The 16,284-nt window shown below is 30.9% G+C and overlaps 2 protein-coding genes across 2 annotated transcripts; both read left to right on the top strand.

Annotated features, from left to right (window-relative positions):
* The first annotated feature begins 1,270 nt into the window (after nt 1-1,270).
* LOC126776380 (glycosaminoglycan xylosylkinase homolog) lies at nt 1,271-4,060 on the top strand. The gene is made up of 6 exons (XM_050498905.1): nt 1,271-1,799; nt 1,866-2,003; nt 2,112-2,340; nt 2,434-2,629; nt 3,382-3,582; nt 3,703-4,060. Exons 1-6 carry the CDS (start codon nt 1,500-1,502, stop codon nt 3,914-3,916), a joined length of 1,278 nt encoding a protein of 425 aa, XP_050354862.1. The 5' UTR covers nt 1,271-1,499; the 3' UTR covers nt 3,917-4,060.
* Nucleotides 4,061-5,277: 1,217 nt separating this feature from the next.
* LOC126776312 (lamin-C-like) lies at nt 5,278-15,824 on the top strand. The gene is made up of 10 exons (XM_050498780.1): nt 5,278-5,837; nt 11,243-11,375; nt 11,860-12,058; nt 12,385-12,506; nt 12,848-12,988; nt 13,433-13,638; nt 13,810-14,065; nt 14,200-14,421; nt 14,506-14,598; nt 14,759-15,824. Exons 1-10 carry the CDS (start codon nt 5,407-5,409, stop codon nt 14,801-14,803), a joined length of 1,848 nt encoding a protein of 615 aa, XP_050354737.1. The 5' UTR covers nt 5,278-5,406; the 3' UTR covers nt 14,804-15,824.
* Nucleotides 15,825-16,284: the final 460 nt, after the last annotated feature.

The following is a 16,284-nucleotide window of genomic DNA, read 5'->3' on the forward strand; positions in this document are numbered from 1 at the left end:
ACTCTCTGTTACCGTGTACCGAGCGCTAAAACTAAACGCTTAAGAAGCCCCAGTAGAGGTGGATCTGGCATTTCTCCGATAATATGATAAATAACTAAAATGTCATAATGTCCATTCTGCAACCTATAAAATGCTTCTATCGATCAGTTAAATTCACTTCACGTTTGTTTTGACCTCAAACAAAGTAATTTTAATGAAGTTCTAAAACAATAGAGTAAAGGTGTATATAGTGAATACGATTATAGAGGTAAAGACAAGTATCTCGTATGGGTCTTCACTCGAAAAAGTGTACAATAAGTTGCCTAATTGGGGCTACGGTAACTAGAAGGGGAGCTGAAATAAAAATTTATACGGTTATTAATTACGATTTATGAATTTGAATAACAGAATAATTTTAAAATATCTCCTTTTGAATGCGGTTGTCTAGCTTGATCCCTATTTGTTTTACTCTACCGAGTATTAACTCTAGGAATACTCGGGATTATATATGCGCTAATGTGTCTTCCTTCAAATTTTACCGTCCATCTCTAGCAACGCCATCTAAATTTCATTCATTTTGAGAGACCCTTTTTATACATAAAGGTTCTCCTTACTTCTCCTTACTTTTACACTGCATTGTCGTAACTATAAAATACATATAGTAGTATGTATTTTACTATTTCTATGGTTTAACAAATAAAACTTTTACTTTACTACACTGGTGGTAGGGCTTTGTGCAAGCTCGTCTGGGTAGGTACCACCCACTCATCAGATATTCTACCGCAAAACAGCAATACTTGATATTGTTGTGTTCCGGTTTGAAGGGTGAGTGAGCCAGTGTAATTACAGGCACAAGGGACATAAAATCTTAGTTCCCAAGGTTGGTGGCGCATTGGATATGTAAGCGATGGTTGACATTTCTTACAATGCCAATGTCTAAGAGCGTTGGTGACCACTTACCATCAGGTGGCCCATATGCTCGTCCGCCTTCCTATTCTATAAAAAAAAAAAAAAATAAATAAATAAATAAAAAAAAAACATATTGAAAGAATAATAAAACTAAGAAATCGTTTTATCATAACAAATTGATAAACTTTATATTTTGCTGGCAGACTTATTTTTTGTTTTAATTGCTATATTGAAGCCATATATGTTTGATATGATATGATATGATAATCAGCTAAAGCTGAATGATATGAACATTTGCTTTTCTTTTTTTTTTTAATATATTACGTTTAAATGTCAAAAGATAGAACAATGATATTCAGTGACAACTGACAAAGATCTTTTGTCAAAATACCAAAGAAACTATTTTAATTTGTAACTATTTATTACAATCAAATACATAATTTATGAATTAAAACAGCTGCATATCGAAAAGGGACATGAATAATTTACTCAAGCACAAATTATTTTCCTTAAACCTACCTTAATAATGTATATTTTATTTATTTTTCATATTTAAGAATTAATATGTGGATTATGAGGAAATAATTTTAAGTGTTTTAAAATCGCCTATAATGTCGATGAATTATGCTTTTGGATTCTCATTATTTTTGCTTGTTCTCGTAGCACTTAATATATTTTTTTTTTACACTCTTAACACAGTTGGCTTGAAATCTCATACATTTAACGTCCCTAGCATAAACATAGGTCTAACTCCAAGTGTGTTTAAAGAAATTTACGATTATCTCAATTATTTGCCTAATCAATATAAAAGCATTAATTCAAAGTTTGTTTTGAAACAAAAAAATCTATTATCATCATTTAACACCACTAAAAATATAAAAACTGAAACAATATGGAGTGAAACTCAAAATGTATGTAATTTATAAACATTAATATTAGCTTTTAGTAAAATTTTATGTAATGATTTTTTATTTTAGTGGATTAGTGACGACTCATTATTTCCTCATGAAAATGGAGCTGCTGGTAAAATATTGCACGCAATACAGACCACACAGATAGCTTTAGTCGATAATGCCCCGAAAGGAACACAGCTTAAACTATTACTTTTACTTGAGGTAAGATTATATACAGTTATTAAATAATAATTTCATTTTAATAACCACAGCTAAAGTATCCTTAGCGATTAAGATACATATATGAAAAAGAAAAATTTAATTTTTAAGGGAAAACAGAAAATATTTTTCAAACCCAAACGGTACAATTTAAATCATGTGGTTAACGGTAACATTTACGCTGGTTTTGACCGCCACAACTCTGAGGTATTTGCATACTACCTAGCAATGGTGTTAAACTTTAGGTGGATTGCTCCTTCTATAATACGACGTATACACCTCCACAAAGATATAGTACCCTTTGCAACTATGGGATTGAAAAAAACTATGATAAAAAATGGTAACAATTTTATTACAATTTTTTTTCTTTTTATTAAGATATTTAATTGGTTATTGCAAGGCAACATTTATTTTAAGTGACTTTATATTCTAGATAGTGGATCATTATGTATTTATGGTAAATGTTTTTACTGTAAAAAAAATGAAACAGTTTGTCCTGACGATAATGGAGAAATTGAAGGTGCAGCCATTCTATATTTAGATAAACAATTTAAAATTCATAAATCGCCCTGGAGACGTTCCTATAGTAACAGAAAAATGGAATGGGAAATTGATAATGCCTTTTGTAAGTAAGTATATCAGCTGATATGTAAGTCTAACTGGTGGTAGGGCTTTGTGCAAGCTCGTCTGGGTAGGTACCACCCACTCATCAGATATTCTACCGCAAAACAGCAATACTTGATATTGTTGTGTTCCGGTTTGAAGGGTGAGTGAGCCAGTGTAATTACAGGCACAAGGGACATAAAATCTTAGTTCCCAAGGTTGGTGGCGCATTGGATATGTAAGCGATGGTTGACATTTCTTACAATGCTAATGTCTAAGAGCGTTGGTGACCACTTACCATCAGGTGGCCCATATGCTCGTCCGCCTTCCTATTCTATAAAAAAAAAAAAAAAAAAAAGTCACTAAATGGAAAAGTGTTGTATTAAAAATAAAAGAGCTATTAGGCAAATCACATGGAAGATGTAAACCTAACATTACTTTATCTCTACTTTTGAAATTAGATCAGAGTATATAGAAAACTACATAAACTTACACTTACAAACCCTCAAACAAGATGATTTTATTTATATATATATATTTAAAAACTATATTTTAATTAATATTAAATTCTGCTAGCATTCTTGCTACCGTCCCACACAGTCACAATTTGTACATTAACTATTTTAAATTTTTATTTGTATGTATTTAAGGCTTTAATTTAAATAAGTGTAACATATTTTGGCCTTTTTATCCCTTTTAATATTAAAGAAATGTGCAATTGTAGGTAACATTTTATATAAAGGTATTTTCTTGTCATGCATTTTCAAATATTTTTTAGGAAGGTGAAGGGATCACTCAGTACAAAACTATTGCTTAATTTAATAGATGTTGCCATATTTGATTTCCTAATACAAAATGGAGATAGACACCGTTTTGAAGTGTACAAAGATCAAATAATTCTATTAGATAATGGTAAAGGATTAGGAAATCCTTCAGTAGATGAGTTGGATATTTTAGCACCTCTTTACCAATGTTGTATGTAAGTACACGAAAAATTATGCATGTATATTGTGATTTTTTGTTAATAAATTTAAAAAATTAATTTGTGTCATTAAATCTTTATATAAACAAATTTCAATTTAACTTAATTTTGTTGTAGGATTTCACCATCTACTTGGCAAAAATTAGAAATGGTTTCTGGTGGTTCTTTGACAAGCACAATCAAGTTATTAGCTGCTCTTCAAGGTCAAAAGTTAGCAACAGAAGAACATTTTAAAGCTGTTGAGCGAAGATTGCTTAAAGTGTATGCTACTATACAATACTGTATTGGCAAATATGGCAGAGCCAAGGTTTTGAAAAACTGGCTAGGATAGATTTATTTTAACATATTGTTACCCTGTTCACTCAAAATTTAGGTGCCATATTAACAATATTGTACTATGCTACGAAGAACAACAAACGCACATACAAAGTTATAATTGTTTTTTTTTTCTTAGTATATAATTTTGTATGACAAATTTAATAAAAAAAGTAAAAAAATTTACATTAAACATTTATCAAGATTTCCTGTCTTTAGTATATTTATAAGAAATATAAATACTATTATGAAATATTACTGCACTAAAATTATAAATGCGCAAGTATCTCTGTCTGTTTGTATGTTTTGTCTTAAAGGATAAAAAACCACAGCATCATTTTTTTTATAAATTGTTATGAAGCCAGCTTGAACACCAAGGAAGGAACATAGGCTTTTTATACATATCACATGCCTTACCCAACACGCCACCAGAAACTAGTCTTAAATAAGGGTTGATCCATTTTATTAAAAATAATTTACACCAGTAGGGTTGCCAGCTCCTTTTGAAACTATTTCGTAACAATAAACAACCTTATTGAAGGTAGCTTCAATTTTTGAACTTAAAAAGTCGAGTTTAAAAACTTTTTATTAATTTATGAAAAGTAAATTGGACGAGTAGTTACGTCCAATTAAAGCTAATGGACTTATAAAAAATATAAACTTTGTTGAACGGGTGATTAGTTAAACATTGCCGTGACTTTTTTCTTTCGAATGGCAAGCCAATGATTACATTAAAAGCGAATTGAGTGTTTAACTAATCAATCGATAAGCAACGTTTATTTGTAATTAATTGTGTTAGCATTGCAATATTTTAATTATATGACATTTAAAACAAATATTACTCGTTAAAATTAAGACAAAGAAATTATACTTTAATTGTGTCATTTAAATTAGGCTTAACAAATAATTAACCCTCATATTATGTTTGTCTTTAAAGTTAAATTTATTATGTAATCTCGATAACGAGTTTATTAAGAATTTATATTTAAAAAAATCGAATTTAAGGAGATTCAAGAATTATATATAAAAACAATTATTATTAAAATTTATAATCAAGTCTGTTTTATGAAGTTACGTAAATCTGAAATATTTTTTTACTTTTAAACTGTTAATAGTTGTGTAATAGTTTTAATTAAACATAACCTAAATTAAGCTTCGCATTGCGATTTCTTTGGTAAATACTGATTTTGCTCTCTCCGTCATTGATGATATGACATTCGAAAAAAGAAGACAGCATTGTTTAACTAATAACCCGCTAACAACGTTTATAAGTAAGGCTGAATAAGATATTTCTAAACTCCCTTGTGCTTTATCGATTTACGAATTATCGGTTTTGTTAATGGCAACATTCTGTTATGACTCAATGGTCACGTGATCATTTAAGCTTGGGTTTACAGGTTGTAAAACTTGTGAAGAAATCAAGATCTACGCTTGCCGCTGTTAGTTGGCTTGTGTGTTGAATTAATTGTGTATTTGTTTTTGTTGTGACATAAAAATCACTTCAAAATGTCCTCTAAATCGAAAAAGACTGTTACATCTTCAACCAATATAAGTGTTGTGTCGTCAGTGCCAATACCTCCTCAGTCAAGCACTCCTGTTGGTAGCCGCCCTTCTAGCTCTGCCGGCCGGCCAAACAGTCCTTTGAGTCCAACAAGACATACACGTCTACAGGAGAAAGATGCATTACAAAATCTTAATGACCGTCTTGCGGCCTATATTGATAAAGTCCGTCAACTTGAGAGTGAGAACTCTGGTCTGCGTCGAGAAATTCAAACCACACAGGAAGTGGTCACACGCGAGGTATCTAATATAAAGGGGATGTACGAGCATGAGCTCCAAGATGCAAGGAAACTATTAGATGATACATCAAGAGAGAAAGCTAAATTGGAAATCGATTTGAAGAGATTGTATGAAGAAAACGATGATCTTAAGAAACAGTAAGAATTTATTTCAATTATACATTCATCTAATTTAATATTAAAAGCCCCACTTATTCTGTATATTTTAAGAATTTCTTCCGGCTAACCTTAGCATAGTTTACGTCATCGACGTCGTTTCGGATCGAGCACGGAATGACGAACGCTCGGGCGACCTCGCCTTTACGACACAGTGACATCATACCTCATTATAACAATCCAAACATATATAACATAAAACATTCACATATAATGGCTAAAATCGTTATTTACTTCTCTAAAAGCATGTTACTGTAGATTTGTTTGTAAACAAATTAATTCAAAACAATTGATTAAATTAAATGCTACATAGTATTTTATATATAATAAAACTTGACAGAGACAGTAGTCTCGGAAAAATGATGACCTAGATATAAATCTATTTGAGTCAAGGTCTTATAATAGGTCAAATGTAGATAAACATAGCTTACCTCCATTATTTGCTTGCTAGACACATGCTAAGATATTAAATTACAAAATAATTTTGGATTTCCACAAAGTTCATCTATACATATGATTCTCTAAATTAGTAATAGTCTTTTAATAAAAATTAATATCTTAGAAAATAATATAATTCATATCAGAATCATAATATTAATTCGGACTAGAGGCATTAATTAATACCCAATGTATTAAAAAAATGTATGTAATTAGTATTTAAATTCAGTTTGACCTAATGTGTATGTTTTAACAAACTTATATCTCTATACTCTTGAATATTTATCATTAATTGGATGTATAAATTAAAATTTTGTTTTATTGAAATTGACATTCAAACTAAAACAAAACTATTGTGTCAAATTTAACATTGTACCGGGTCACTGTTTTCTGTCAAAATCATCAAAATAATTTAATATTGGTCAAATATAAACAAACATTGCATGTTGCACATGATCAATTTTTTATATATGTATGTATGTATGACATTTTCAGCATCCACCATTTGTTATGAACATTGGCATGTGTTTTGCTTTCTTTACATGTTGCAATTCTCACTTTCTACTGGAATTTCTGAAATTTGGGAATGGTTAAACCCTTCACTGTCAAGTCAAGGAGTATCAGCTGTATTGTCTCTTTAATAAAAGTTTTGCCGAGTCCAGTCTTAAATCTCTAAACTCTAACTTGTCACACTTTCTTATTGGGGGTTCTGGTTCTACTAAATCAAGCCATGAATTACACACATACATGTCAAGCAAGAGTGAAATGAAATGTAGTTGTTTCATTTTCTTGATGATTGTTCGTTATACATATGTGGTAACAAGGAACATTTTTCTTCTTGCACCAATGCAGAGTACTCTACAGCCTCCGCAAAAGTAAAAATAATCTCCTATTTGTTATTGTAAATCTTGTGTTTGTAGTATAATTACTTATTAGTCATTATACCAAAAAAAAGTATTCATAAGTTTCAGTATAAAATATATTTTTCTTTTTACTTTCATCCGCCAACTATAATCTAAAATTATAGTCTATTTTATCTCATTGCATATGTATATGTAAATATATTATAATTGACCTGACAATGGTAATATCTGATCATTATGAAAAAAAAAACATTGAATATATTTTAATTATTCATTTCACCTTACCATTTTTGTACACTAAACGGTGAACTAAATTTTCCTTAATACTTGTGTAGTCTTAATCACTATATTTGAAATAGCCTTGTCCTGGTTAGCGATGCAAAGTTATATCCGCTATGAATTACTTTATAAAATTATCAAGTAATTTTAAGCAATGTAATTATTTTATATTTAATGTCACATTTCTTGGCTGTTTGTTTAATATAATAACTTTTTCTATATCTACCTCTGAATGCAATGCATATAACAATCCAAGTATGTTACTCCTTAACAATTTCGAAAATCGTAAGGAATAATTCCTATGACAACTCCATTAAATCAAGATTATCAAGGTCTTTTTACTCAGTTAGAACAAATATTGTTTATTAACACAGGGAGGAATTAAAAAAACAAATATTAACGCATGTTATAAGTTACATCATGCGATTTCGTCGCAGCTTTATCTTGGTTTTAATTAAATTAAGTTTTAAAAAATGAGTAAGGTTATTTCTGTAACAATAATATGAGGACATTACCTTGATTGACCTACGTTGACCCTGACGACCGCGACACACATGCCCCCAGAAGGCTTTATGCCTACTGAATTTAAGTTTATTAAGTTGTCGTGACTTAAAAAAATTAAAAGAATTTTTAAAAAGTAGTAAATCAAAATTCGAAGAAATAATAAATTAGAAACCTAAAAGTTACAAATACCTTATGAAAGTTATAAATAGATTTTATTTATACTGTCAATATTTATTCAATGCTCTATACAATTTTTAATCTTGTCATTTACTTCTTGCATCTTCTAGAAAGTACTGTAGCATTACGATAATCCTACAGGAGTAAAAGTACCTTGAGATTTTATTATTGAGAATTTTTAAAAACCATTCTGTGAAATTTATAACACAAAGCACCATTAAACTAATCTAATCTCTCGAATGTTTTGTTACAAAATATATTTATATTAAATACAATATCGATAATTGTTCCACATTTTTTTAGTATTTACTTTAAAAGAAAATGAAACTTACGGTTCGAATACCATTCGAAAAGTTTGACATAAATATGCGTACAGTTCTTGATAAGCCGAATGGACAAGATGCCGATAATTAATTGGTAAATCTATTTTATAGCCGGATAAGTAATATTACGTTATACCAATAAATAAAATTGAAGTATCTGTGTGTGATTTCAAAATAATTGTCTCTTTTTAAGAAACATATTTTTTTATTTGTCTAACTGTTGGTCCGAAATAATCTTTAAAACTGCTAAAAATTATTAATACATTATAATAAGGAGCTTTCCACGGTGCTGTTTAATCATTATTTCATCAAAATCGGTTGAGTCTATATTTATTTCATAAGCAATAATAAATTAACGCCAGTAATAACGGTAAAATCTCGGGTCACAGCTAGTATTTTAGAAATGTTAAACTTAATTCGTATACCGAATGTAAAAATTCTCCAAAAAATGTTTACTGAATTTAATAATAAAATAAAGATTTGTTCTTGAGCTTTGGTTGATTGTTTGGCTATGCGAGTGATATTAACTTAAAAGATGACGTAATTATTGTTAAAATAACCGTGACGTAAAGATGCCTTCACGTAAAGCGAATACAAGTTATTTATAAGACAACGTGCTATTAAACCGAATAAAATTATATTTTAAAACTTTAAAATTGTTTGAACACGTATAATTTTATAATTCATTTAGTCATGTAGTATTTGAGCTCCCCCGCATTGCTAGCAAATTATTGTAGTTATATATATCTAAATACAAAATCGAATCAAACACATGTCGAGTTCTATAAAAACGTGCTATTTTCTTTACGAAGATCTTTTTTACATTTTAATTCCGCATAATTTTAAAGTAGTTTCTTACGGTTTTACCTATTCACGTTGTTTATGACGTGGTTAGTGAAACAACGCTGTCTTCTTCTTTCGAATGTTAAATCAATGATGACAGAAAGAGAGAACTTATTGTTTAACTAAACACCCGCTAAACATTTGATAACTCGATATATTTAATGATTTTTAGAAAAATCATATGTCGAAAACCATTGTCAAATAAATAGCTCAAGCATTATGTCATAGTATGTTCAAGTAATATGTCATTTGTACAGGTCGACCTTCTATCAGGTTACACTATTTGTGGAACTTAATAGCTAATGACAGAGACTCGGCTCCGTTTTATACATTCACGAGAAAAACAGCCTGTGAAATAGTATACTTATTCTTTTCATTCAAAACATCTTACGTTTCAAATTGTTTTATTATTGTACTTAAAAAGAAACAATAGTTTAATATTAATAAGGTTAACTATTTAATACCGCCGCTTAGAAAAACATTCACAGTGGTGGTTTTTTTTAATATTTTTTCATCGGCCCATCTATATATGTATATATATATATCGAGTAATAGTTAAAAAAATAATACTTAAAAGTGACGATTCGCCTAATATTACATCTCATTTTGAATTCGGTTTTTTTCCTTATATTTATATTTGGGACGAAATTAAAATGTTATTTGATAAAAGAAAGTATTATAAAATTTGCCTACAATATTCGAACATGTATACAGCACAGGTAATATATATGCAGAGTAAATGACAAATCCACAAGTTTTCTACCCGTACTAGGGGTAGATACTTTTAAAGGGTGAATTGAAATCTTGAAGTATAATCTATCCATGTCACCTATCTATTAATTACACTGGCTCACTCTCCCTTCAAAACGAGGCATAACAACAGTAAGTAATGCTGTTTAGCGGTAATATACCTACTATAAAAATATTTTTGTAGCGAATGCATATTTTTATATTATTATTTGTATGGGTATCGTTTATATCTCTTAAGCTGTGCTATCAAAATTGCAACCAAGTCGTATAAAATGATAAAAAAAATTAAAATAGGAAGTTATTTTGTATGTTTTTAATATATGATCCAAAGTAACTAATATCATAAGTTCTATTTAAAAATAAAACCGCTACTTATATTTATCCTCTTTATTGTTATGTTACAATAAAAACGCTCATTGTTATTATAATTAAATTCAATAATTACATATTCGAAAATTTAAAAACATAATATACAATAATGCTTACATTAAATAACTTGTTTGTGCTCTAAATAAAAGTATCGCTACCATGTTTATAGTTATACTTTGACATTGTGTACCCGGTCCCGTTTTTTATTCACGAATAAGCTCCCTCCTCCTCCCGCGATGTAATAGTTAAAAGTCACGCTACCAGCTTACGTAAATAATAGGGGTACATCGTTTACAAATAAAAGCAAGCTTAACTACATTATTTTTATATTGGCTAAATAATCGATAAATAGAATTATAATTTTTAGATTAAGTACTATCGACTTTGAATACAGAAAAACCAATTCTTAACAATGATAACCTTGTAATAAAATGTAATAGGGAATGATGTATTTTGATCGTTTGCTTTTTGTAAATATGTGTCAAGGTCACCGTTAACGACGATTTTTTTTTTTATATATAAAATAGGTAGGCGGACGAGCATATGGGCCACCTGATGGTAAGTCACAAACGCCCATAGACATTGGCGTTGTAAGAAATGTTAACCATCGATTACATCACCAATACGCCACCAACCTTGGGAACTAAGATGTTATATCCCTTGTGCCTGTAATTACACTGGCTCACTCACCCTTCAAACCGGAACACAACAATACCAAGTACTGCCGTTTTGCGGTAGAATATCTGATGAGTGGGTTGTACCTATCCAAGCGAGCTTGCACAAAGCTCTACCACCAGTATATTCAAATTATGTTATCATATATTTTTTTCTTTTTTTTCAGTTTGGATAAGAAGACGAAGGATTGTCAGCAGGCAGAAAATTTAGCGCGCCATTATGAAACTCGCTTTACAGAGGAGAGCAACAAATATAATACTGCTCTTGCTGACAAAAAGAAGGCCCAAGATGAGGCCAGGGTTAGTATTTAATTAATTATAATTTACAGATCGATTTAATTGTCAAGAATACCAAAATACACTTTTGTCTTCATTGCACTTTAAAGTTACTTTTGATGTGACATAATTGAGTTAAGTTGATATTGATGAACCGGTTTAAATTGAAATTGATAAAAAGTTTCATTATCAACTGCATTAAAATATATTGAAATTTGTGTAGAATACAGGATACTTCATTTAATACATTGTTCTAAATTTTCTTACTCAATATAATTGTTTATTTATATTAATTAATGTTTCATCCTATTGATTTGAAACTTTTTACAGATATTGTTGGTAATTGATATTTGATTCGCGAAATTAAATTGCCAATTGATTTATTAAAAGAGACATACATTAACCAAAAGATAGAAGTCAACTGTAAAAAAATTAATAAGGATAAAAAGTTTATAATTAAAATAATTTTAACCAGAGTCGAATACTAACTTCCTCTTCTTTTCTGTAGGAACTGGCTAAAGAACTTGAGAAGCTTCGTAAGGTATACGCCGATACCCGCAAGACCCTCGAGGAAGAAATGCTATGTCGCATTGACATGGAGAACACGGTTCAGAGTCTACGCGAGGAGTTATCTTTCAAAGAGCAGGTATTCCAGCAGGAGCTGCACGAGACGCGTACCAGGCGTCAAGTCGAGATATCCGAAATTGGTGAGTTATTATATTTTTTTATATATGTTTTTGACAGCAACATTGCCTTTAAAATATAACATTGATAGAGTTAATTTAAATATCGAAGCTAACAATAGTTAAAAATGCTAGTTATAGTACCGTATTTTTTATGTTTGTTTGTATAAAGACCAAAAATGTTGATATTTATTTCTTATGATCTATTAAAAACTATTTATCATCACATTCATAATTGGTATTAATAAGGTAATCAATTTTTTTTTTAATTGTTTGACTTAACTGCTTATTTATATAAGAATAATATATACCAGTAAAATATGTAATCTAAAAGTTACAATATTTAACAGATGGTCGTCTTGCTCAGCAATATGAGGCTAAACTACAACAGAGCCTGCAGGAACTGCGTGAACAGCAGGAAGCTAACATTAAGGCTAATCGCGATGAAATTGAAGCTCTCTATGAGAATAAGGTATTTATTGAATTGAATTTATTCCCAATGTGTACCAACGATAATGGCGGCTATTCTCAAAGAAATACCAAGAGATATTCTAGTGGTTGTGTGTGTGCGAAAATATAAGTGCACTCTAACCCTTCATTCTTATGTGTTGAGATGGTGGAGATGGATGATCTCGCTTTCTTAAATCTGCAATTCAATTGATAAGAAGGTAAATTCGATAATATAAATTAAACAAAATATTTTTTCTTTGCAATTATTTATTTTTATAAAAAAAATTATAGGGACCAAATTAATATAACATTAGCCTAAACATTGTGCAATTTAATGTTAAATTAAATTTCATTCGTCTGTAGATGAAGAACTTGCAATCTGCTGCTCATCGCAACAGTAGCGCAGCAACAGTGGCCGTGGAAGAGTTGCGTACTATGCGCACGCGCATCGATAGCCTCAATTCCACGCTAAACGATCTTGAAAACAAGAATGCTTCCCTCAGTGTAAGTAATTTTATTTGTTTAAATTAGTATTTATATAGTAGCTTAATGTTACATAATACATGTACTGACATAATACTTACTTACTATACTTTTTGCTTTGCGTAGTATCCACGTCAAACATTACTGCTCCGCATTTTTTTTTATTATATAAAGAGGTATATCATAACATAAAATCACTCGTATAGCAGTGTCTTATATGCGTGCAATAAAAAAAAAATTCGTTCAAAAAGGCAAAACACGTGAGAACATTTGTTACAATTACTAATTAAAATAACAAAATAAAATATTAAATATTAAAAATCAAATACATAAACATTATAGAACATTGTGTTCATTCTTCATTTATATATTATACCAGTAAAATTTATATAGTGTATAAATGCAAGTTGAATAATTTCTTATTTCTTATTCATTAAAAAAAGAAAACAATTTAATTTTAAACAGAACCGTTGCCGTGAATTGGAACGCCAACTGGAGTCGGAGCGCGCTCGTCACGCCGAAGACCTGGCTTCGCTTGAACAAGAACTTGCGCGTTTGCGTGACGAAATGGCGGCTCAACTGCGAGAGTACGCTACGTTAATGGACATTAAGATATCTTTAGACCACGAAATAGCTACATACCGCGCACTCCTTGAGGGCGAAGAAGACAGGTATGTTATGAGTAAAATGATTTAATTTGCTTCTCAACAAGATAGCTAAGATGAATATACAAGTGTTTTATTGTTTTTGGTACATGCACAAGTTCTAAAATATAATTATTGTAAATATAACTAAAATTTATTGATAATTGCTGTACTAAAACAGAATAAATCCTTTCGTAGGCTAAACCTAACATCCCAGTCACCTGGACGCGATTCTCGTGCGTCAATGAGCGCCACATCAGCTAGCGGAGGTCGCATCACTCCCGGCCGGCGCGCCACTCCCCTGCGAGCTGCACGCAAGCGTACTTTGCTCGATGAGAGTGAAGAGCGCAGTCTACAGGACTTCCGTGTTACTTCTAGCGCTAAAGGAGATCTAGAAGTTGCCGAGGCTTGCCCCGATGGTAGCTTCGTCAAGATCAGGAACAAGGGAAAGAAGGTACATAATATGTCAATATTCGATAAATTCTCTAACCGTCTGTAGCTCAAGTTTATTAAACTTTAACAATTGTCTTCCGTTTATACCAAGAGGTATTTTTAACACAATTTTCAATATTACAATAATTTAAACAGGAGCAAAGCTTAGGCGGTTTCCAAATCATCCGTAAGGCTGGAGATCAAGAAACAGTGTTCAAGTTCCATCGCACTGTGAAGCTTGAGCCGGGTGCGATTGCGACTGTTTGGTCAGCAGACGCCGGCATAGACCACGACCCCCCGCGAGACATCGTCATGAAGGGGCAGAAATGGTTCGTTGGGGACAACTTCACAACCACGCTGTTCAACAACGACCAGGAGGTATATCCAAACATCATCTCTATTCTACAATATCATAATACATGCGTTAGAAACAATTTTAGACACAAAACAATTCAATTACAGGAAGTAGCAGTGTCGGAGCGACAGCGACGACAGATTAGTACAAGCGCACAGCGACATCGCGAGCTGGCACATAAATTCCCTCGCCGTGAACAGGTAATTTATATTTGTAATACTCGTCATTTTAAGGTAGTCTACTACACATCGAAATCATCACAATAGATCATATCGAAAAAAATCACATTATTATGTAATGCAAAATATACGGTCTTACAGACAAACTAATAATTATCAAATATATTTCTGTCTATTTCAGCTCGGAGAAATTCGCGAAGGTGAAGAGAATTGTCGCATTATGTAATATATCAACACATATCGCCGCGTTCTGGTGGCGTTAAAGTTTTTATTACAAGGTGCCTCACTACTCCTTAGGTTTGAATGTCGCCCTTTGGGCTATCTCCTAACATACCTGCGTAATATAAATTTAACAGTGCTAGTTGGACTTGATAGATAGGTGCCAGATGCAAAGTTCAGAAATAATGAAATGAGACAGAATCTATTTTGACATATTTAAGTCTTACCTATTTATCAAGCCACAACTGTGGCTTCTCTTCTAAAATGTCGTATTAGTTTCGACATTTTAAAATATACATCACTGTATGAAATCCACCCAAAATCACATGTTTTAAATATAAATTGCTCTTCACTGCCCCATGGCCTTATCACATCAAGCTCAGATATTGTGAACAAAGTACAAAGACAGTAGTTCACTGTAATATAAGTATAGATTTATTATAATTATTACGTAACTTCCCCACCCTTTACATTGCACTAGAGGTATAAAAATATTTCAGTCATTAATGCCTATACATTCAAAACAACAATATAATTTAGTAGATTAAATCTACTTAATTCTCTACTTTCATAGTAACTATGTACTATCATAAAAGTAACTTCTTTAGCTTATAAGATACATTTGACCGTATCACACTAGATGTCAATTTAGAATAAGAGTGGCATTTGTCATTTTATTAAATGCTAACAATGGCAGGTGCAAGTCTCAAATAAATATTACTAATCGAGAGATGATGTTTTAAGAAAAGAAGCATTTTTAATGTTATGCAGATGGCTTATCATAATTTTTCTTTAATTTTATAATATATTACTTAACATTAACATACTGAAATGTCTTAACTTTATATTTAAGGTAAAATAATTTTCACATGGTATTTTTTTTAAATCCAGAGAGGATAGAATCTAATTTAATTGCATTATTTTTATTTTGTTTAAAGTGCAATCATGTGACTTTTTTACTTCGACCCAACTATAATGTTTTCCATGTGTAAATTAAAAATTAAATAAAAGTTTATTTAGGTTTAATACATTGTGACTTTTATTTTTAAATGAAATACTTACCGGGCTATCCTTATCCTTACTTATATTATGAATGTGATAATTAGTTTGTTTATTTGGTTTCATCTCTTATCTACTCAACATCGGCTCAGTAGTTAAGACGTGAAAGCGTTAACAACATAATGAAATTTTTCATCCACGTTGTCAGGGGTACAGAAAAATAAATAAGGTATTTAACACATCTCCATTCTCGAACGCGGGCGGAAACTAGTCAGTAGATAAAAATATCATAATAAATTGTTGAAATATTAGGTTTAGCAATACTATCATTTACTTTCTGAATTATAATCTCAATATTTAATTGTCGATGGAACCAGATGCACAGTTGACGACCAACGATACTTTTGGTAGGGCTTTATGCAAGCTCGTCTGGGTAGGTACCACCCACTCATCAGATATTCTACCACAAAACAGCAGTACTTAATATTG

This window comes from Nymphalis io, chromosome 1 (assembly GCF_905147045.1).
Source record: "Nymphalis io chromosome 1, ilAglIoxx1.1, whole genome shotgun sequence".
In the NCBI taxonomy this organism is placed as follows: domain Eukaryota; kingdom Metazoa; phylum Arthropoda; class Insecta; order Lepidoptera; family Nymphalidae; genus Nymphalis; species Nymphalis io.

What these genes read in the sequence shown, in the direction of transcription:
- LOC126776380 (XM_050498905.1), top strand. Translation starts at nt 1,500, where the DNA reads ATGTCGATGAATTATGCTTTTGGATTCTCATTATTTTTGCTTGTTCTC. An exon ending in AACTATTACTTTTACTTGAG is followed by an intron (nt 2,004 to 2,111) that starts GTAAGATTATAT and finishes TTAATTTTTAAG; the next exon opens with GGAAAACAGAAAATATTTTT. An exon ending in CCTCTTTACCAATGTTGTAT is followed by an intron (nt 3,583 to 3,702) that starts GTAAGTACACGA and finishes ATTTTGTTGTAG; the next exon opens with GATTTCACCATCTACTTGGC.
- LOC126776312 (XM_050498780.1), top strand. Translation starts at nt 5,407, where the DNA reads ATGTCCTCTAAATCGAAAAAGACTGTTACATCTTCAACCAATATAAGT. An exon ending in AGTCGAGATATCCGAAATTG is followed by an intron (nt 12,059 to 12,384) that starts GTGAGTTATTAT and finishes AATATTTAACAG; the next exon opens with ATGGTCGTCTTGCTCAGCAA. An exon ending in AAGCTCTCTATGAGAATAAG is followed by an intron (nt 12,507 to 12,847) that starts GTATTTATTGAA and finishes ATTCGTCTGTAG; the next exon opens with ATGAAGAACTTGCAATCTGC.